Source organism: Phaseolus vulgaris, chromosome 2, assembly GCF_000499845.2.
Source record: "Phaseolus vulgaris cultivar G19833 chromosome 2, P. vulgaris v2.0, whole genome shotgun sequence".
In the NCBI taxonomy this organism is placed as follows: Eukaryota; Viridiplantae; Streptophyta; class Magnoliopsida; order Fabales; family Fabaceae; genus Phaseolus; species Phaseolus vulgaris.
In genome coordinates, this window is record NC_023758.2 from 380,014 (window position 1) to 402,810 (window position 22,797).

Sequence of the window (22,797 nt, forward strand, 5' to 3'; positions counted from 1 at the left end):
ACATACATTTAATTTTGTTTATAATAATATTTTTAAATTAATAAAATTTTAATTTACTAAAGTGTGAAGTATGTATTTTTTCTGTTGAGGGTATTAATATATCAACATTCAATTATTAATTTTATTTGGAATCCTTTTATAAGGATGTTAATATATCAAAACCCAATTATCAATTTTATTTGGAATATTTTATATAGTATGCTATATTTTTTGAACGTACTTTATATATTGTTAAAAAAATATTATGATAGCATTCTTTATTTTAATAAGAATGCGGTTGTCCTTCGGTGTGACACGTTGCCCTTCAAGTATGCCATAAATGACAAGTGGCCTGATCTGCCTTTCCCATGCTGACATCGCAAGTCAGCTGGCATCTTGCTTTTTAAATGATGAAAATCAAACTAGCTATGGGAAAGTTTAAATTATTATTTGAATTATTTTTCTTTATATGCTTCCACAACATTATTAGAAAAATTTAAATTATTCATTAATTATGTTTTTAATTGTAAAATAATTTAAAATTTTGGAAATATATGTTAGATTGTGTAATTAAAAAAAGTGAATTGTAAAATGTAAATATGTTTTTAAATTTTATAGTTTGTATTTTGGATTGTTTTGTTTAGAAAAAAATAATTAAAAATATATTTATGAATTATGTAAGGATCAAAAAAATAATTTTAGGGACAATAGTATATTTATAAATAGAAAATTTAGTATTCATATTCATGTTTCATTTTGACGTAATCATGATTTTTTGTAAAAGTTTTTTCTTCTCCTTTGCCTTTTTTTTTGTAGATTTCCACATCCTTCATCAGACCGAGAGACTACTTTGGACTCCTGACAATGATTCGAGTAAGACAACCTAATCTGAATTTTGATTATAGTAAGTTTAATTCTGCCCCTTTTTGTCTTTGATTTAGTTTTTGTTTTCCTATTTACCTTACTACATTCCTTTTCATGTGACATTTAGAGCTTCAATATTAGTCAATGTTAGTTCAAAGTGATATGTTTGGATAGTTGATCATGATTATGTGGTGTAGGTTAGGCTATCCCTATTTTCTTTAGGAGTTGGAGTTCTTCGTGAGTAGTACGTTTACTTCTACTTAGGTAATGAAAGCTAGTTTTATTTTTCAATAGAACTCTAAGTTAGAATATCAGGATGTTGGGGGTGACGTAGTCACCGATTTTAAATTTTCTTGTAAGGTTTTTTTTTAGTAAATTAATGTGTTGATTAAGAATGAATGTGAAAGTATAGTTATGGTACATTTGTTGATTTGATAAAATAGATGTTAATTGTGATTTTAACAAGTCATTGAATGAGTTTGAATTGTATTATGAATCTTTTGAAGTGTAAAGATTTATGAGTATTGGTGGTTTGATATTAAACTTTGAGCAATTTTTCTTTGATATGTTTGTGAAAATATAGTTTTTAAATTAATTTTTTTAGAGAAAGCTTGAAAAATAGCAGTTTTATGAAGTTTAAGTATGTTAATTTCGCTCCAGAGAGATATTTTCGCTTAAGCGAAATATCCTCGCTCAAGTTAGATTAAAACATTAAGATAATAAAAAAGGGGGTGTTCTTGGTCCATGTTTGCTCAAGCGAGAGGAATTCTCACTCAAGCAAAAATGAGGTGTTATTGATTTCATTTTTGCTCAAGTGAAATTATTTTTGCTCAAGTTAAAAGAAACTTAAACTTTTAAAATTTATTTTGAAACACTATTTTATCATTGCTTGTTGTTTTAATTAAGCTTTATGTAAAATTTTGTTTATATAAGTAATTCAAAACAATTAGTTATATAATTATGTGATTTTCTTTGAGATTTTTGGATTGTTAAAATTCTAAACTTTGGTGTGATTGAATGGTGTATTAATGTGTGGTATGGAATATGAAATATTTATGTGAAAATGTGATTGAGACTTTGTATTTTCAGAAAATAAAATATTGTGTTGAGATTGTTATGAGAATGTATTGATTTGTGATTTGTGATTTGTGATGTACTTTGGAAAAGGAGGATCCTAACTTTTTTTATATATCGGAATCATATAGATGCAGGTCGTGAAAGTCGAAGGAGGTTCATATGATTTTGTATGCGGTTTGAAAAATAATTTGGTTTGGGAAGTCATATGAATTTACCTGTGTTATATTACTAAATGAGAGACTATGTCGAGACCAGAAAATATAATATAATAGGTGCATGTCTCTAAGTGTTAATTTCATTAGACTGGTATTCCAGAAGTAGAGTAAAGTGTTTATGCGTTGTTGTCAGTGAATTTCTAGCATGAATGATATGAAATATGAAATAATTGTAGACACTTGATTGTGTAGTATCTTGAAAATAGAGGATGTATTGAAAGTTTTAAAAATACTACCTTACCTTGTGTTTCTTATCTGTGGTTGCTCTTTTTCTTTACTACGATGATCGTGTTTTACACAGGAGTAAAAGCTACAGATAATGGATCTCAGCATTGAGAAGTTCTGGAGTTAGTAGATAAATTTTTAACGAATTTGAGTCTTTTATATACATTTTAAAATCCTTATCCAAAAATATATTTTTGAATTTTACAATTTAAAATACATTTTTGAACTATATAATATAAAAATGTTTTTTTTACTATACAATTTTAAATATATTTATAAATCTAAAATATATTTCTAAATTTTAAACTATAGACTCTAAAATGTACTTTTAGGTTACACAATTTGAAATATATTTATAGATTATAATATAAAATATTTAAAATCATAAATAATTTAAATATATATATATATAAACTATCAAACTACTTTAAAAAAACTAAATTTAGTTTATGCATAATTTTTAGATTGATCCAATTACTCTTAAATACTAACAACTTTTATTATTTAACATTTTATACATAAATTAAAAATAATATTAAATACACGCCTTTTTATAAAAATTACTAAAATTGTAAGGACAGAGAATAATAGTCTTAGATTAGAAGTGGTACAATTAAAATGACACCTGAATATTTATTATTAAAGTGAAAATAGTATATAAATAGAAATTCAATTATTCAAGTTTCATTTTAAAAGAACTATCATCTCTCTAAAAACTCATTTTTCCTTTTTCTCTGTCTTCTCTCAAAGATTTTGACCTCCTCGTTCATTAAGTTTATTTCCGCTTTTCTCTTTGAGTCAATTTTGAACTTGTTATGTTTGTCTCCATCTAGGTTTTTGTGTGACTCTTTTAGCTTTAGGATTAGTCTCTCTTAGGTCATAGTACTAGTAATATAGTTAGATTTTTTATCAAGACTTTGTGATGCAGGTTAAGCTACCATTGAGGTTTTGGTAGGGTTGGAGCTATTTGTGAGCATATGCTTAAGTTCAGGTAAGAGAATCTAGTTTTAAATTTCTGATAAAACTATAGGCTATAAGATCTAGATGTGGGGATGATGTGGTCATCCATCTCAAATTTTCTTGTAGGATTGTTTGTTTTTTAGTATATTAGAATTTGACGGAATGTTTTTTATAAAATTATAAAGTTTTTCTTTGAATAAGTAAGTAAATAATATAAATTTACTTTTTTTATACAATTCAAACTATGATAAACATGGATATTGATGAAAAATTCTCATTAAAAGAGTATAAATATAAATGATACCTAATTTTTTAAATTAAATATGTTCATAAGGATGAACAAGTACATATTCAGTTTATCCCTTCTCCATACCCTTTCATATATTTATTTTTATTTTAAATTATTAAAACACTCATTTTTTATTAAATAACCTAAAAGACTTTTAAAACCCTCCTACTTATCTTTTAATCTAAAAGAAGATCTTATTTTCAATGTTATTGTCCTTGATTTCATTTCATTTAGAAAATTCTTATTTTTTTTCATAAATATTTTATTTTCTCTCACTTATTTAATATTCAACAGATTCAGTTACATCCATAAGTATATTTCCTCTAATCACAACTACAACTTTGAGTACATATTTTTTTTTCCGATTTCAATCAAATGATATATTATATTTCACATTATCAACTAGTTTTTAGAATATATATTTAATTATTTTTACTCATATTTTTTTATTTGTATTTATGATTTATTTTTTTATATAATAATATCTAACTCTCTCAAATTCAAAAGGTTAAAAAAAAAAGTGTTTAATCGCATAAACTTTTATAATATATACCTACTTTAACATTAAATCATTGATGATATTTAAAATAATAAAAGAACGGATACAACTACATCTCTTATTCCATGAGAATCCAGGGTGGGAATAGAATAATTAAACCCAGCCCTCTTATTTTTATAATTCAAATATTAAAGTAAAAAATAATGTTATCAGAATCCAAACTTAAATCTAAACTCATTTAAGAGGGAGAAAAGAAACAATACATCACACAAAATTTAGTCTGTAATAAATTTCAAAGAGAGAATAAAGTACTTATTTCTTTTTTAAAAGACACTAAAATATGATAATTTTCAACAATATTTTTACGAACAAACAAAGTGATCAACTTTAATATTCTAAATTATAAAACAATAATTTTAAGATATATTTTTAATTATTATAAAAAATTACTGAAATATAATACTTTTAAAATTAATATGTTAATATTAATACAATTTAATTAAAAACTATTACTTAATTTTGGAAGAAGTTTTATCAATGCACATTGAATATTATAATACAAGGACTTTTATTATTATAAAACTCCTTAAACAGAACATGTTTTCTTTTAACTATACCGTTTTCATCTTAGTTTTTAACTAGTGATTATTATTTGTTTATATTTTACATTATTTATTTTATTTAATATATACTTTTAAAAATCAATTTTAATTTTAGAGAAAAAAGTTATCTCATACTTTTTACAAAATGATTTTTTCTTCCATATTTTTTTTTTACTTTTGTAAAATAAAAAAAACCAATTTCAAAAATAAGTGAAAATATACCCAACATGCACACCAATGATCACCGGTAATATAAGCTAAAACAATATTCCAACCATTTCAGAAACTACCCAAAAATAGCAAATGTTAGTGAATAACGGGTGATAAAAATTAAGAGAAGAAAAAGAGAGAGTTTTGAATTTTTCTATAAATAAACTAAAATAAATAATTTTAAAAAATATGAACAAAAGTTGTAGATACAAAATTATTAAAATCTAATTATTAGGTTGTTAATAGTTTTTTCTTGATTTTTTTCCAATAGTTTATTTCTTTATTCTGTAAACTACACCATAATGTGTTTCAGACCTCAAAATTCAAAATTTCACACTGTCAGTTCTTATACACTTTTCTCTCTTCTTGGATTCATATTTAATGTTCACCTAAAGAGGTGAAAACAGAGTAACAAGTTAAAGAAATACAGGTACTAGCAATAAGTTTCTTCATTAAAACTTCGAAACCTGTTTGACACCACCACAACAACACCATATAAAATATATCTAAGATCTTATATATTTTAAAAATTAAGAATCCCGAAAAATGAGTCATTAGGGAGAGAGGATCCCACACGCAACCAGCTTCTCATTACCATATACAGCTTCATGATAAAAAAAAATCCTTTCAGAGGGATCTCTTCTCTCTTGACCCTTCTTCATGGAAAGTCTGAACTTCACTTCTACTTTCCTTTTCTTCATTTTTTTTTTCTCTTTTCCTTTCTTCTTAGAGAAGGCTGAAGCGATTTAACACTGTTTTTTCTTCTTCTTTGTATCCTATATCCTATATTACCATACAAGTTTCATCTAAGCAGCAGCAACCGTCCCTGCACGAAATGAGTAATCCTTGTTTGGGGAGACAGATTTTCTTTGCTCCTTTTTTCTCAAAGCCTTCATAGAAGAAATGTTCTTATTCTTCTCCTTGGCATCGTCTCTCTCTATTTGATCTTGTCTACACTCTTCGCTGCAGAAAGGCGTGTCCCCTCTGCAATACAAATAATTCACACCAGTCAGAACCACCTCACAGAGATCCAACAACATTCACATTCACATAGAAACCACAATTCAACAACAATCTAAATAGAACCCAATCGAGAGCATTGAAAAAAAAATCATTTTTATTGGATCGTGACAACTGGAAAAGAAAGAACTGTGGAATTTTAACAAAACAAATTATTACAATATCACAGCATTACAAGTCCCAATACCAAAACTTAATCTGACATGCAATCAAGATTTTCAATTTCCGATGAAATAATTTCTCAGAAATGAAGAGATGGTGAAAGAAAGGTTTAGATTTAAGATTCATAATCAAAACTGGAAGTTCGAAAGGAATCTAATTTATCTAAAAGGGTATGGGTTGAAAAATGCAAATTGAAAAAATTGAATTGATGGTGTAAGAAGATGGAATCTGGGCATTCAACCTGTACATGAAGATGTCACGATTATCTCCGAGTGGCTTCTTGCAAAGAAAACAAGCTTCAAGAAAGTGGGGCTGGTGATCTTCGAATCTGGCATCATAAAATCTTCCAGATCTCGGAGAAAGAATTGAGGGGCTCCTGAAACTTCGATTGTAGAAAGTGCCGTAACCCAATGTTCTAGAAACAAAGCCATGTTGGTTGTGATGGAAGTGGTTGTGGCCAGAGTCCATATAAGAAGTCGAACCATCGTCCTCTTCGGAAAAACAATGTCTCTTGGAAGAACCAGCCATGAGTTGTTTTCACAGTTTCTCTTTGGAAACAGAAAGGAAAAGTGTTTCCCCTGGATTTAGTTTGTGGAGGGAAAGAAGGAAAGGAAAGAACACAATGAACAGAGAGTGATTATTGATTGGGGGAAAGGAGAAGGGACTCGAAGGGTTTTATAATAAAGAGAGGCAGGTTATAACTTGCAATTACAAACATGAACCCCTCTGGGTGCATCCATTGGCTCAAATAACTGCATCTAGCTTTCCAAAAGTTTTTTTTTTATTGTTATTAATTTGAGGGCAGCCAAAATTACAGGCATGCCATTGAATCTGGAAGAGGTGGAGTTGTAGTTGGATGATGAAGTTGTGGCAGTTTCGTAGTTTGAAGAGAATGTGAGGGTTAGAAGTGAGGATGGAAGAGATCTTTTACAGTTTGTTTGCACTGTGGGAAGTGGTGGGGCCCAGTTTGGACCAAACCTCACATGTCTCTCTCCTCTTGCTTGCCAAATTGTGGTGGGGTGTAAGTAAACTCTCGGGCCCAAACTCACGCACTGCGCGTAAGAGTAACGGTAACTCACAACTTCTGTGTATTTTAGTTTCAGATTCGGAGCTTTTTAATTAAATTTGAAATAATTTTATACAATTTATATATCTATTTACTTGTTTAAATTTAGTTTATGTTGTTTAAATTTTGTTTTTTAGAAATTTAAAATGATTTGTATTAATAACGAATAAGTAAAAAGTTAAAAATAATAAACCTATTATATTACACTCTTAAAAAAACAATAAATAAATAAACAAAAACCTTCTATGTTATATGAGCATGTCCTGCTTTCTTACTCTGGTTTGTCCAGGAGTTAATTTATGGGACCACGGGCTATACCTGCCTCTTACAGTACTCATATACATGAAGATGTAGTAAATGCTTTTTCTCTCTTTCTAAGACTTCTTTTAATTTATTCACATATTCTTAAATTAGTTAAATTCATTGAAAATACTATTTTTTTAATAATTTATATTGTTATTACAAAATTATCTTGCATATTAACAAAAATTTATACATATTTATTCTTCAAATCTATAGCTGCTCAATTATAGTAGGGATATGAGTTTCATATATCTTTTACTTAATTGAGTTCATACTTAGTCTGATCAATTCAAATTCAAATCATTATTAGTTTTAGATTTAAAAAATTGAATAGGAGATAGTGAGATTAAGTTAGATAATTGAATCAGGGTTCAAACTTCAGGGTTTAGGGTTCACACTTCAGACTTCAAACATCAAGATTAAGACTTTAGGGTTTAGACATCAAGGTTTAGACTTCAGGGTTCAGACTTCAAACAAGAAATTCTTTATGAAAAATGTTTCAAAAACTTCTTGCACTTCAACCACACAATAAGGAATGTCTGGTCAAATTTCAAATAAAAAAATCCAAAGAATAAGGCGGAAAAGTCCTAGATTAAGAGTAAATAAAACTAAAAAACTTATTTTTCCGAAAACAAAACGTCATGATTTTTCTTTCTTATAATTTTTTTTGTGTTTTCTTTTTTAATGTGATAGGAGAGAGTGAATTAAGTTAGATAATTGAAGGTATGTGATTTAATTTGTTTAAAACTTGTGTTCAATAAAACAAAGTTAGAGTTAAGTTTTTAAAAGAGTTTATTTAAATAAATAGATTAGATTTGGGCTTATAAAAAAAGCTATTAAGTTATATATATATATATATATTACTTATTTGTCTAAAATGAAATATTTTTGCATGACGTTACATTTTTAATTTAAAAAATATTAAATATGAAATTATGATGTGTAATTATTTTTTATTATATTTAAAAAAGTAAACACGTTTATATATATATATATATATATATATATATATATTAACGACATGTGTCAGGTATAGGGATACATAATATATAGTGAAATATGGTTAGGATTCTAAATTTCCATAATATTATTATTTTTGTATTGGTAGGAAAGGTTTTGTTGTTACATATACTAAGATGCTTTTCTTATATGAATTATATTTTTTGTTTTTGATTTTTTTTTGTCTTATTTTTTTATCTCGATTAAAGTGAGAATATCTACAAAAGGTTATATGATGCTCAAGTTAAGATTCAATATTCGAATATGAGAATAGTTAATGTTATTAGATGTGTACCTTAATATGGGTGTGGTTAACTTATTTATAGAGTGGGGGTTGAATTTTCGAGGTGATATTCCTGATTAGCACGACTATCACTGTTAATCTTGTGTTAGTCTAACATAAGGTATTAAATGATGTTTTGATTTTATTATTAGGTGTGGGATTGTATGTGCATGCCAAAGTGTGCTCGACCGAGTTGTGAAGTAAATTGTTGGATGTGTACCTTTCACCTATATAGTACAATTATATATCAATAAAAATTCAATTAAATAAAACTTTGCATATGAGGTAAAATTATCACATTTAATATACCTAAAATATATGTAAAGGTGCAATAGTCAACTTTAGCTTACCGGTAAATATATATAAAGATGTGTCATGTAAATAAAATATAATTTAATATGAATATTATTATCATGCATATGTCGTAATTGTAATTATCATTCTTATCATCATCATATAATCATTGTTCATATATTATCATCATCATTTTCAGTTCATCATTCATATGTCGAGATCATGTATATGAATGCAAATAAACTCGTATTTACATATTATGTTATGAATAATTGCAAGATATCTCTCTTAGAAAATTCTAAAATTCATGATAAAAAAAATTCTACTAGAAGTTAACACTTGACATATCCTAAATCTATTAGATCCTAATTGGCTTATGTCCTTAATGTCAAGGTGACACGAAACATTCTTTTATCAAGCTAAATGTAAAAGTTTCCCCTCAACTTCTCACAAATGTGATTAGACAATAATGAAGTCAAATATCTCTCGGCACGAGTTCCAAATTTATCATCATCCCCCAAGGTTTGATACTCCTATGTATCCCTATATCACCCATCAAGAGTCATGCAAACATCCAACCATGGCTATATGAGTAAAACCTTATATAAATATATTAAATCATCCATATACATGCATATAAGTGATCCAACAAAATCTAACACCTATCAATAACCACTCGGAAAAGACACACAACCAATGAGCTTATGACTCACCCTATTGAATATAATAATTCATGTTAGACACACAACCACACAGGTTAATGAACAAGAAGGTATCAGTGCCATAACTCATACAAACACACAACAAAAGAAAGAAACAATTTATTTTTGAAAAATAGAGAGTAATATACCCACTACAAAGGTTACATCAGGGTTTCTTATAAAGAGAACGAAAATATAAAAGAATACAACGCAAACCCGCTAGACGATCTTGTAAGACAACCCGTTAGACGATCCCACTAGAACCATTGGACGGTCTACCAGACTCGTTAGAGGATCTCGGGACAAGGCAGGTATATCTAAATACACCCAACAAATGTACAAAATTCTAAAATTGTTTCGGGTGACTCAAAAGGGTTTTCCAAATTCTTTTATAATCGTTTTTAAATATTAACACCCCTACTCGAGTCACTTTATCCTATTTAGATTTCTACAACTACTTAGATAAGTTATCATGTCATTCAAATAGTTCAATCACACACATATTCACATAAACCAACCAAATATCAAAATAAATTCATACACAAATGAATAATGAATTGAATTTCATCAATCCATTTTGTTCAATCTAAACACACTCAATTATTTTATTACAACATAATCAATAACTTTCAATATTAATCAAGTTTATAGTACCAGTTAATTCAATATCACACTTATTCTATTCAGTCATCTTGCAAAGTGACAAAGACTTTATAACATAAGTACTATTGAGAATCAAGTCTAGCTCCTTTACTTGATGACTAAGTATTGAAAAGTTATTCTAACTCCAAAAGGACGCCAGATAACCTAACCTACATCACAAATTTTTAATCAATGATTTGAACATATCTCTAAGACCCTAAATTAACATAAACTAATTTTGGAGCCTTAAACACCACATGCAAAACATTTTTATGTAGATAAACAAGAAAAATCAAAGATAAATCAGAAAAAAGGAGCAAAATTAATCTTACTCAAATACAAAATATGATTATAATCACGATCAAGAGTCTAAAGATAATCTCTAATTATCAATATGATGAAGGATGAAGTATTTTTTTAGAAAAATAAATTTTTTATAAAGATAATAGTTATTTAAAATTAAAACCCAAATGATTGTTTTTTATATTTTTATAAACTTTTCATTTTAATAATAAAACATTTAAATATTAATTTAGTTATACTATTTTTATTCTAAAATTATTTTCTAAGTCTTTATATAAATTATATACCAAACTCCAAGTTAACATTTCTAAAGTAAAGTTATAAATGCATTATTTAAACTAATTATTTATTAGTAATTTATATTTTTTGTATGCAAGTTATACTATTGGTGATTATACACTCAAAAAAGGATATAGTTATGCATCATAAAAGTGATTGAAATATACATATTATAATTTTGTATTTAATATTTTCACAAACCACATATTATAAAAAAAAATATTTTAAATAAAACGTATTATTAAATGGGGTGATAACTTAGCCCATGGTTAAAGTTAACCAGTTTTTCTCTAACTCGCACAAACACATTTATTGGCTCATGACTTGTTCCGAGTTTTCACATCATTCAACAGTTGACATTAACGGTCACCCATAACAACCTTTATTACTAAGAAAAATCACCAACCAATAATTTCAATTTTCCAATATTTCAAACATATGAGTTCTTTTTTTTCTTCTATTCTATGATACGTTTTTTTTTTCAAAACTAAACCTACCATATTTAAATGGCGCGTACCACGGTTGACCGTTAACAAATTTAATTTGTTCTGGGAATTCGAGCCCCTTCCATTGACTGGAAAAAAAATAACATTTAAATTAAATACGGTTTAAAAAATTTATTTTATTATGATAGTAACTAAAGTTTTACACTTTTAATAAATAATTTACTTTTTCAAATATATTAGTCAAAATTTAATTACTTACTTTCTTGGGGAACAATTTAACTATTGACAGTGTATTAATCGATACCTCCCTATTAAAAACAACTTTATAATATACTTATCTTATCATGAGAGTAATGTAGTAATCATTTTTCGTATAATCCTTTTCTGTCTCTAGATATAAAATTTCTATTTTTCATATATTTAAAAAAAATATGACGATTCAATATTGCAATATCAAATTAATATATAAAAGATGAATTACAATTTTTATATAAAATATAAATTTTTAAATAAAAATATAATATTAAAAATAAATTATTGAATGAAAAGTAAAATAGCATTTAAATTCCTCATTTGTATTAAATAATAAACATATTACTCAATTAAATTTTGTATTTAAAAATATATAACTATGTTAATCTAAAATATTTTATATTATCTTAATTATATTAATTAATATTTCCATATTTAATATTAAACTAGTTATGATTCATAATAACAACTTAAAAAAAGTCGGTTAGAAAAATATTAAGGATTTGAAACTAATATACATTTTTGCAGCAACTGAAAGTATATAGAATCATAATTATAGGAATTAAAAACATATCTAAATTATAATATTTTATTCAAATATAGTTTTTATAGTTTTGAATGAGTATAAAATTATACTAGTTAAATTGTATTTAAAAAACATCAAAGTTATAATATAAAATCATTCGATCATGTCATCTTATTTAGTAAAATTTAAGTTACAATTAAATGGCTAATTTTTTGTGTTATTTTATAACCATTAGTTAGTTCAACGTTTAAATTTAATAGATTAACTAAATTATTAGATTTATTTTATCTTTTATTTTTTTAATCTACCGTTGAATTTTTAGTATCAACTAGCTAAGACTAATTTTATCAAAAACATGATATGATGCTAAGAAGAAAACATGTTCCAACTTCACTCTAAAGTTATGAGTTTGCTTCATTTGTTAGGGTGTTCATAGTCGTCAACACCCATATAATTGATGTAATGGTACACTGCAAGTCATGACCGAATCATAACTTTAGGTGGAGGGATTAAGATTTGGTTCATATATACCATGTAACACGTTACATAAATGATCATCTAATACACACAGGTAAATGGTATATTTATCCTTGACCATCTTGAATGCTCTTCGGAGGTCGTACATACTCTTATCTAGAACAGTCACAATCACAAATCAAAATTAAATTTTTTATTGAATAAGCAGTAATGAAAAAACTTATATTATATTAAATTCTAAGATCTTCAAAGATATATGATAATTTATGATTAAACGGTGATAAAAAATGTTTTACATTATCAATATATTACAAGTTTAATAATTTTACATCCTAAACTAATTAAAAAAAATTATTTAACCTTTTAAGATATCTATAGTCAACAAAAACTGTATAACATACATTATGACTTATGATTAAACCATAGTATAAAAAAGCTCTACACTATTAATTAATACCCCTTTTTCTCTGACTAAATTTTAACTTACAACTAAGACTCTAATTAATCAATGTGTTCGCATTACCTAATTTAAAGAGAGAAAAACATTTAAAAATTATAGAAAAATTCCATTAGAAACATCGAGAAAGCGTATTGTTACATAAATTAATAAAAAAACTATCCTATTTATTAATCAAAATTCTATTATCTTCATTTGTAATATCCCCACTTTTCTATATTCCAAATACTCACAATATTTTATTACAAAAATATTTTACCTTTTATAAAAAATCTAAAATCTATATACACCCAAACAACTCAAATAAAAAAAAATATTAATTCTCGAGCTCCTCAATGCTTAGATCCATTATATGTAGTATATGCTATCATGTAAGTTATTATCATTGCAGGTTTTTAGAAAGAAGAAAAATATCCACAAACAATAAAATATAATAAGTTAACTGTTTTAAAAGTTTGAAAATCTTTTTAATAAAACAAAATTTATTTACAAACATATTAATCATTATACATCATCCACTATCTGAAATTGTCGTTCACAAATAGTCAAGTGTCAGTCATTATCTCAAATTCCATATCACTCATTCACGAAAATATATTAATATGCATAAGCATTTGACTCTATTTCTAAAAGACTTGTGTATTGAGATTAACATTCAGAGGCATGCACCTCTTATACTACTCACTATGAATCCACACAACTATGTGCATAATCATCTCACTATCTGATCATATCATATGATAGGGTAAATCCATATGATCTGCTTTGATCAATTCTTTCAAACCTCAAACTCAATCATATGAATCTCCTTCGAATCTCACCAACTAAACAACTTCATATATACCAACTAAATAACTTCATTTATGTGATTCTATTATATTAGTAGAGTTAAGATCGTCTCATTCACACGACACTCACAAATCAATACACCTTAAAAACAATATCAACACAATATTTTCTTTCATGAAAATATTATGTCTTGATTACAATTTCACATCATTTCATGCTCCATGTAACACATTAATACACCATTCAATCACAACACATTTGAACTTTCTAAAACAATTCAAAATATATCACAAAATTCACTTGAACACATAAGTAATTACTTTTAATCATATTTTTAAATAAACATAAAAATTTACACTTACAATAAACAATAATAAACTAGGCTCTCAAAAACAAAAATAAAAAAATTAAGTTGTTTTTACTCTAAGTTGGGTGAAAATGATCTCGTTTGAGCAAGAATGAGTCTTCTCAAACGAAAATCTTCTCATTTGAACGAAAACAGACTCGAGAGCACCCTACAATTCACCATATTTTCTTCTCAATTGGGAGAAAAGGGTTTTCGCTTAAGCTTGAGCAAAAATGGACCCGAAAAATATTGCTTAAATCAAAATACCGCTTTACTCAAAATCAAACAATCTTGTAAGAAAATTAGAGACTGGTGACTCATATCCAAATTTTCTAACCTAGGGTTATATTGAAAATAAAACTAGTTTTCCTTACCTGACTTTGAATAGTTGTGCTCACAAAGAGTTTTAATCCTACACAGCCAAAGGTAGATAGTTTAACCTACACAGCCAAAGGTAGATAGTTTAACCTACACCATAGAGTAATTATCAACGATTTAAACATATGACTATGATTTTGAACTAGCAGGAACTAATCCTGAAATCCTAAATATCATATGCAAAGCCTATACCAAATATAATCAAACAATTTCAAAACTGACTCAAAGAAAAAATAGCGAAAATGAACTTACTCTATCTAAAACTCTGATTGAACAGTCGTTTTATAGTATTATAATATTCGTTACTAGGAATTCAATAAAGAACTTTGATCATCATGCTTATGATAAAGATGTTTGAAAAACTAAAAAGAATATATAAAAAAGATTTTTTTTAAAAAAAAATTAGTAATTCTTTTAAAATAAAACTTGAATAATTAATTTTATTTATTTATACACTATTTTCATTTTAATAACAAAACATTAAATACACTGAGAAGATAATTTCTATGTCATTACTTAATTTGAACAATGAAAATAATTGACATTGTTGGATTCTACAAAATATTTTTTAATTCTTCTTTATTTTTTATTTGATCAAATGTTATTAACTTCTTTTTTTATGCCCATCTTCTGTGACCTAAGAATATCAAAGGCACCAAATGATATTTTTTTTTTATATAGTGATGTGATAGTAATTATAAAAATTCATAAAAAATATCGATGAATGTCTTCTTCTGACAGCTGTACAGGTTACTCAGCCATGATGTTGAAGTTCAATTTTTCTTCGACAATGTCAATGTTTGGACTTAGACATGTAACTTCATTTTTTTAGGGTGTGTAAATAATTCTCAAACCGTTGAAAATTTACAAGGAGAAGTGCTTGAAGGCACGCGCCACACGCCGAGAGTTTGGAATCCAAAACCACCAAACTGTCTAAGTGTATGTGCACTAGTACTCCTTTGGCACTCCAAAACCAGAATCGTAACCAAAACTCTGAATACCAAAACCAAAACCAATACCCACGGTTCCCCTTTTTTCCTGACCCTTGCTTCTCACTCTAGTTCCCCAACGTCACCATTGCCCTTAACTTTTCTTCAGATTCTTTCGTCGTTACCTTCCACAAATCAAAGTGGATCCCATTTTGCTAACTTCGAAGCCTTCATGGCCCACCAACACTGACAATGTAATCATATGATGGCGTGGTCTCTTTTTAAATGGTTTCGATGCTCTTTTCGGGATTTGTTGTTTACCATTATTGTATGTCCCAATGGAGTCATCAACTGAACACACCTGCTCTTCCCAAAGACCACTGTTCGGTGTTCTCCTCTCACCCTTCCACACCGCTCCCACATATGCACCACGTGGCCCATCCATCACTATTCATTTTCTGCCACGTGGATCCAACCATCACACGCGACTTTTCACTTCCTCCTTCTTTCCCGCTTCTCCTGATTCCTTTATTAGCAGCAAATCAGAAACAACCAGGCTGGTTATAATCCTCTGTTACGCACATCACTCTTGTACCAACATCATTTTCCTTATTTCACCCTCTGATCCTCTTCATTTTTTCTTGCCTTGGTTTTTTGACTTTGAATGAGAAAAAGAAAGATGAACAGCAACATATTTATTTGACTGAAAGACAAAGACTATAATCTACAATGCAAGATCAACTTATGAACACTTTTGTATTTTATTAACTTTTACTGTCACACATGATTTTTTTTTATTTTTTTATAAGGAGTTTATGTAATATGTTTTAATCATTTTTCACTTATACTTTAAAATTTTAATTTTGTAATTTATAGTTCTATTCAAAATTCAAAAATCTTAAATTTTATATGTAAATTAATGTGTTTGAATGAAATGTTTTTTATGATTAAAGTCTTAAATTTATTATAAGGTGTTTTTAATATAGATTTGAACAAGTTCATAAATTTGATTTTAATATTTTACAAAACAACATTAGATAATATGATATGACATAAATTTTAAAATTAAAACTATATATATTAAAACTAAAGATATGTATCATTATTCCATCTTGGATCATTCAAACCATTATTTCGGTGACACTTCTATTGTTTAATGTGCTGAATTCTTTTTTATTTATTACAAAAATAAATCATATTATATGTAATAGTATAAATTAAGTTGATACTATTTTCTACTTGGAAACTACAGAATAAACTTATTAGGTTTTATAATAATTATTTTCAAAATTATATTTTTCATGAACTTTAAGTATATAATTCCCTAAGATTTTACACTAGAGTATACAAAATAAAATCTGAATTGTAATGTTTTTTTTTTTAGTTTTTACCTATGATTTTGGTTTTCTATCTTTTTGTTTAAAATAAACTGTATTTTATATTTTATCTTTAATTTTGTAGATTATTTGTTTTTTTTCAGTCCGATTAAATGTTAAATTTAATATATTTATTAAAAGTATCAATAAATAATTTAATTGATTAAAATATAGAAGTTAAAGGTGTATAAAATTAAGATTATGCATTATTTTCTTAGTTGTCCACAATTCCTCCTGTATGAACAGTAGTGTACACATAAGAAAATAGCACAGAGACTTAGGAACCATAAGACCAGATCATACCATTATAAAAGTGAAATATTTTATTGATTGAAGACCTCCAATGTAAATTAATTACAAAATAATTATTGAGAGCTAGCTCCCACCAAGTATTTAATGGTGAATGGTTTCATAAATAATACAATATGAAGAGAACAAATAAATACAGAGAAAAAATTAGAAAGAAAATATAAAATATTTAATTGAAGAGAAATATAATTTTTTTTATAATTATTTAATTTTATAACATTTTATATTTCCATTATATCGTATTTATTTTATTATTGTTTCCTCTTATCTTTAATATAAAAATATTTTTAATATAATAATACAAACCAATAAAAATAATTAGTTCAATTTATTTTATTGAATTTTTAAAATAATATTGCCAGTGTAATAACTTTATTTTCATGAATTTTAAGAATTATTTATTATTTATCAATAAAAAAATACATTTGTAATATTTAATAGAAATTAACACTCTATAAACACTATAAAGTATTTTATAAAAAGATTGCTTTTTAAAATTGTATCTTGCATTAACTATTAGAAGAAGTATATGAAAGCAAAAGCAAAAGTACTTTCCATGATTAATTATGAAAAAGGATTATATTTCTTATGTTTATAAGAAAAAATACATTATAATCAATTACGCTTTATTCTGATTAATAATTAAGTATTTTTTTTTCTTATTCCGGGAGTGAAAGAAAAAAAAAACTATAATCAAAGTCTCTAGTATAATAACCAGGGCATTTAATATTTGTCTTTTATTTAATTTAGTTTTTATGTATTATTTATTGATGATATTTGATTAACTCTCTTCCAGTGTTTTACCTATTATATTTTGTATTTTTTCTATTTTTAAAGAATCACCCTCTCACTCGTGGATAACATGGTATAATTGTCAAAATTGTAAATAACCAATCTCTGATTTCAGACAGTGACACTATAATATTTACATGGAGATTGTTACAAGAACATGTTATTTACCAATTGACATTCCCTTCCCTGTATTGAAAATTTGCAAAGTCTTGTGAAAAGATCAACACAAACATATCATATTTTATTAGAACATATCTGATTGTAAAATTCTATAGTGACACAATAACTAATTTAATAGTAGGTTATTTTAGTAGACATCAAAATGATGCCGGCATAAACTCATCTACATTTTTTATGTAAACAATTATCAGAATTATTAAAATTGTGATCAGATTGATTTTGTACTGAAACAATCTTAAACTTAAACTCTAAAATTTAGACTAATGAGTACAACAGTCAATAATTTTACCATAAGTTCGAAAACTTGAGGACAAATTCTTAAGAGTTAAGAAATTGAGGAACTCAGAATCGAAAAGTACTCCATTAAGAAAATTTGGATCTTATATAACAATTTGCATTTATAAATTTTTTAATTATAAATTGTTGAATTTTGTTTTTAACTATTTTATATGATCTTGATAAATAATTTACATAATTTTTTTCGCAGATCTTATTTTTTTCATCCAACATGTAAACTTAAAAAATATTTATATAGACTAAAATAGGCAAATAAATAATGGAACTCAAAATTAATTTATAATGTAATACATTCAAAGTACAACTGATATTTTTTATTTATTTGCACAAACAATTATTCTTTCATCGTTCTATTGATATGTTGATGACATTGTGTTGGTTGGTAATAATCTTTGAAAAATTTAATGTATATAATTCATTTAGAACAAAGACTTTGGTATTCTTTATTATTATTATTTTTAATTTGAGATCAGTTGTTTACTTTCTGGTATTATTCTCAGTTAATGAAAATATTGTTTAGATATTTTTTTTTTGTAATGATTTATTGGCTTGCAAACCCGCATTTTCTCTCATTCATCTATTATCTGAAAGTGAAGATTCATTATTTTTAAATCCAGATAAATATAGAATATTGATTGGACTTTTGTTATATCTTACTCACACTATACTTAATATTAACTTTGTAATTCATAAACTTATTTACCTGTTTTAAAACAAATTATATAAATAATAAAAATATACTTATTTTCTCGATTAATATAATACTCATTAAAATTGTAAGTTAATTATACCAATAGTATTTGTGATATATTTTTACACGTAATTTAAATACTAGACATCTTAACTCAAGTGATAATTTTTTTTAATGGATATTTATAAATCATTTAATAATAACTTGTTAATCAGTTGGAGATAGACTCCACCATAATTACTAAAATAATCTCTCATATTATCTTAAAATATAGTTTTAAATTAATTTGACTAGTAAAGTTAGGTTGAAACTTAAAAAAAAACTATTAACACGAGTTAATACGATTAAAATTAAATAATTTTTCAACATTATTTCTTAAACCGAGACTAATATTTATGATAAATGTAAACAGGCCAATAGATTTAAGATATACTCTTAGACTATTTTAGAATTTGATTTTCAAGACTTAATTTAATATCTCATAAAACAGTTTATGAATGTAGCTTGTCTATATATTATATTTTAACTATAGTACTCGTACATATGGAATGTTCAACTATTAATATTATCATTATTGAATGTACCTTCTCTATATATTATATTTTAATTATAGTAATAGTACATATGGAATGTTCAACTATTAATATTATCATTATTGTTTCAGAAAAATAAATTTAAACCTTTAAGAATTTATGAAATGTATGGAAAAAATAAATATTAAAATTATAACATAATTAGGCCAGCAGTGTGAGAAAAAAAAAACAAATACACTTAATTAAATTAATAATATTAGATAATTACATTATAATCAATTACGTTTTATTTTGATTAATAATTAAGTATTTTTTTTCTTATTCAGGGAGTGAAAGAAAATAATAATAATTAAAGCCTCTAGTATAATAACTAGGCATTTAATAATTTTCTTTTATTTAATTATTTTTTATGTATTATTTATTGATGATATTTGATTAACTCAGTGTTTTACCTCTTATATTTTGCATTTTTTTTCTATTTTTAAAGAATCACCCTCACACTCGTGGATAACATGTTCTAATTGTCAAAATTGTATGTAATCAATATCTGATTTCAAGACAGTGACACTATAATATTTATATGGAGATTGGTACAAAGGATATTTTATTTACCAATTAACATTCTTTCCCCTAATGAAAATTTGAAAAGTCTTGTTCAAAGAGATCGACCATGGCAGAAAAGATCAACACAAACATATTTTATTTTTAATGATATTTTAACACAAAATATTAATATTTAATGAAGTGAAGATTGAGGAATGGATGTGAAATAATCATTTTCATTTATTAAAACATATATGATTGTAAATTTCTAGTGACACAATAACTAATTTAATAATATGTTATTTTAGAAGACATCAAAAGAATGCCGGCATAAACTCATCTACATTTTTTATTTAAATAATCATTATAATTATTAAAATTGCGATCAAATTAATTTTGTACTGAAATAATCTTAAACTTAAACTCACAAATTTAGACTAACAAGTGCAAAGTAAATAATTTTACCATAAATTCGAAAACTTAATACAAATTTTGAAGACAAATCTTAATGGCTAATCAAATGCGATTAAGGAAATTCAGATCCTATAATAACAATTTGCATTTATGAATTTTCCAAATTTTGAATTATTCAATTTTATCTTCAATTATTTTTTACGGTTCCTTTTGAACTAATCTAGTTTTGATATAAACTGTCGATTGTTAATAAATAAAGACAACTTATATTAATTAAGTTTTAACCTATTCTTAACTTAGACAATAGCTTGAACGACTTCATAGATATTGACAATAGTTTCAACGACTTAACGATTTTATAAGTATCAAGTTTAAGACTTTTGCATAAAACTGAAATGGTATAGAACTTTCATCATTATAATCAAAATGTATAAAAGTAATTTTAAAATGATGATTTTATTTATCATAAAATCAAATAATTTATAGGAATACCATATATATATATATAATCATGTCTAAATCTAAAGAAAATAAATAAATAAAATACATATTTATTCTTCAATTTTGGAATTGTCTTCTTTTAACATTATTTTCTCGTAGTGTAAATTGATAAACATACACAAACAAGAAAATAATGGTAAGTTAGAGTTTGAAAAAATTCATATAATACTTTTTATTAACCACTAATAATTGTATGTCTTAAATTTAATCTCATTCATTCACATATTAAAGTATATTTCAAAATAAATGAAATATACAACTTATGTCAAAACTCTACTGACACATTACATAACACTTGCCTCTACTTCTAAAAGACACATGTCTTAAATTTGATTTAGAGATATGTATTTGTCATACCATCTTCATTGTGTTATCTCTCCAACACGACTAGATAAAGTATGAACTAATTTCTCTCATATGATAGGTAAATTCACATGACTTGTAAAACCAACTTTTTAAAATCACAAACTCAATCATATGAATCTCCCTCGATTCCCATCACTTGATAAATTAAATTTCTTCTGTGTGATTCCAATATATTAATAGAGTCAAATATCTTTTTCTGGATGAATCTCGAATTCAATACATATCTTATACATCTCAACATAATATTATATTTCCTAAAAATTAATAACTATATCTCTACATCATACCTAAGTTCATATATAAGTTATTTATACAAATTCCAAATTCAATTCAAATACCACTAACATGAGAACCTCATCATCTCCTTACTCTTAATTAATCAACCATACAATTTCATAATCTAATACAATCATATATTTTTATTAATACATATACATCCAACTCAATTTAAATGCAAATAAATTGAAATTCATTATTCATTACATTATAATAATATTAAAATACAATACATTAGTCAAATATAAAAATATAATGAAACATAGACACATTTTGACATTTAGTAACATTTAAAAACATGTTTCTTCAAAGTTTAGAAAACACCATCTTGTCTAGCGAATTAGACACATGTTGCAATTCACCCAACTAAATGCATCAACACTTCAATCACTTTTAGTTGCCTACTCCACTGAGATTTTTTCATAAAAACATTTCATCCAACGAGAATTGACTCGACAACAACCAAAACATTGAGAGTTTTTATTTAAAATACTTGTCCAATGAATTTGGTCTGCCTAATGACCAATGCTCTCAGATTTTTAATTCCATGAATCTTGCACAACAAGAATTTGGCTCTCCCAATTACACAAATTTTTCTCTTTCAACGACTAAAAATCTCAAACTTTTATTAAAATGAATTTCTCTCAGTGAACATATGGCTCGTCCAACAAGCCTGCATAATTAATATTTTATTCAAACTTTTAAATAAGTTTTCAATGGTTTTCAAAAATTATTTTTCTTTTCCTTTTTTACAACTATAAACTAATACATATATCAAATACTCTGAACAATACTTTGCTTTCAGACACAATATCATATCATTCAGAAAATACATACATATTCAATCAATATAAGTCAGATAGAAACTAAACTCAATTTAACCTATCAATCCTTGCAAGATTTTTTAAAATGGTGTGACCACACCACCTTCACATCCAAATCATATA

The 22,797-nt window shown here is 25.8% G+C and overlaps 1 protein-coding gene across 1 annotated transcript; it reads right to left on the minus strand.

Annotated features, from left to right (window-relative positions):
- Positions 1-5,263: 5,263 nt before the first annotated feature.
- LOC137809960 (FCS-Like Zinc finger 1-like) lies at positions 5,264-6,777 on the minus strand. The gene is made up of 2 exons (XM_068611029.1): positions 6,344-6,777; positions 5,264-5,904 (listed from the first exon to the last, which is right to left on the minus strand). Exons 1-2 carry the CDS (start codon positions 6,628-6,630, stop codon positions 5,727-5,729), a joined length of 465 nt encoding a protein of 154 aa, XP_068467130.1. The 5' UTR covers positions 6,631-6,777; the 3' UTR covers positions 5,264-5,726.
- Between the last annotated feature and the right edge of the window lie 16,020 nt (positions 6,778-22,797).

Bases quoted from the DNA above. Each gene is read 5' to 3' on its own strand.
- LOC137809960 (XM_068611029.1), bottom strand. From the start codon at position 6,630: ATGGCTGGTTCTTCCAAGAGACATTGTTTTTCCGAAGAGGACGATGGT. The intron at 5,905-6,343 runs GTTGAATGCCCA...TTTGTATTGCAG, and splicing joins CGTGACATCTTCATGTACAG to AGGGGACACGCCTTTCTGCA.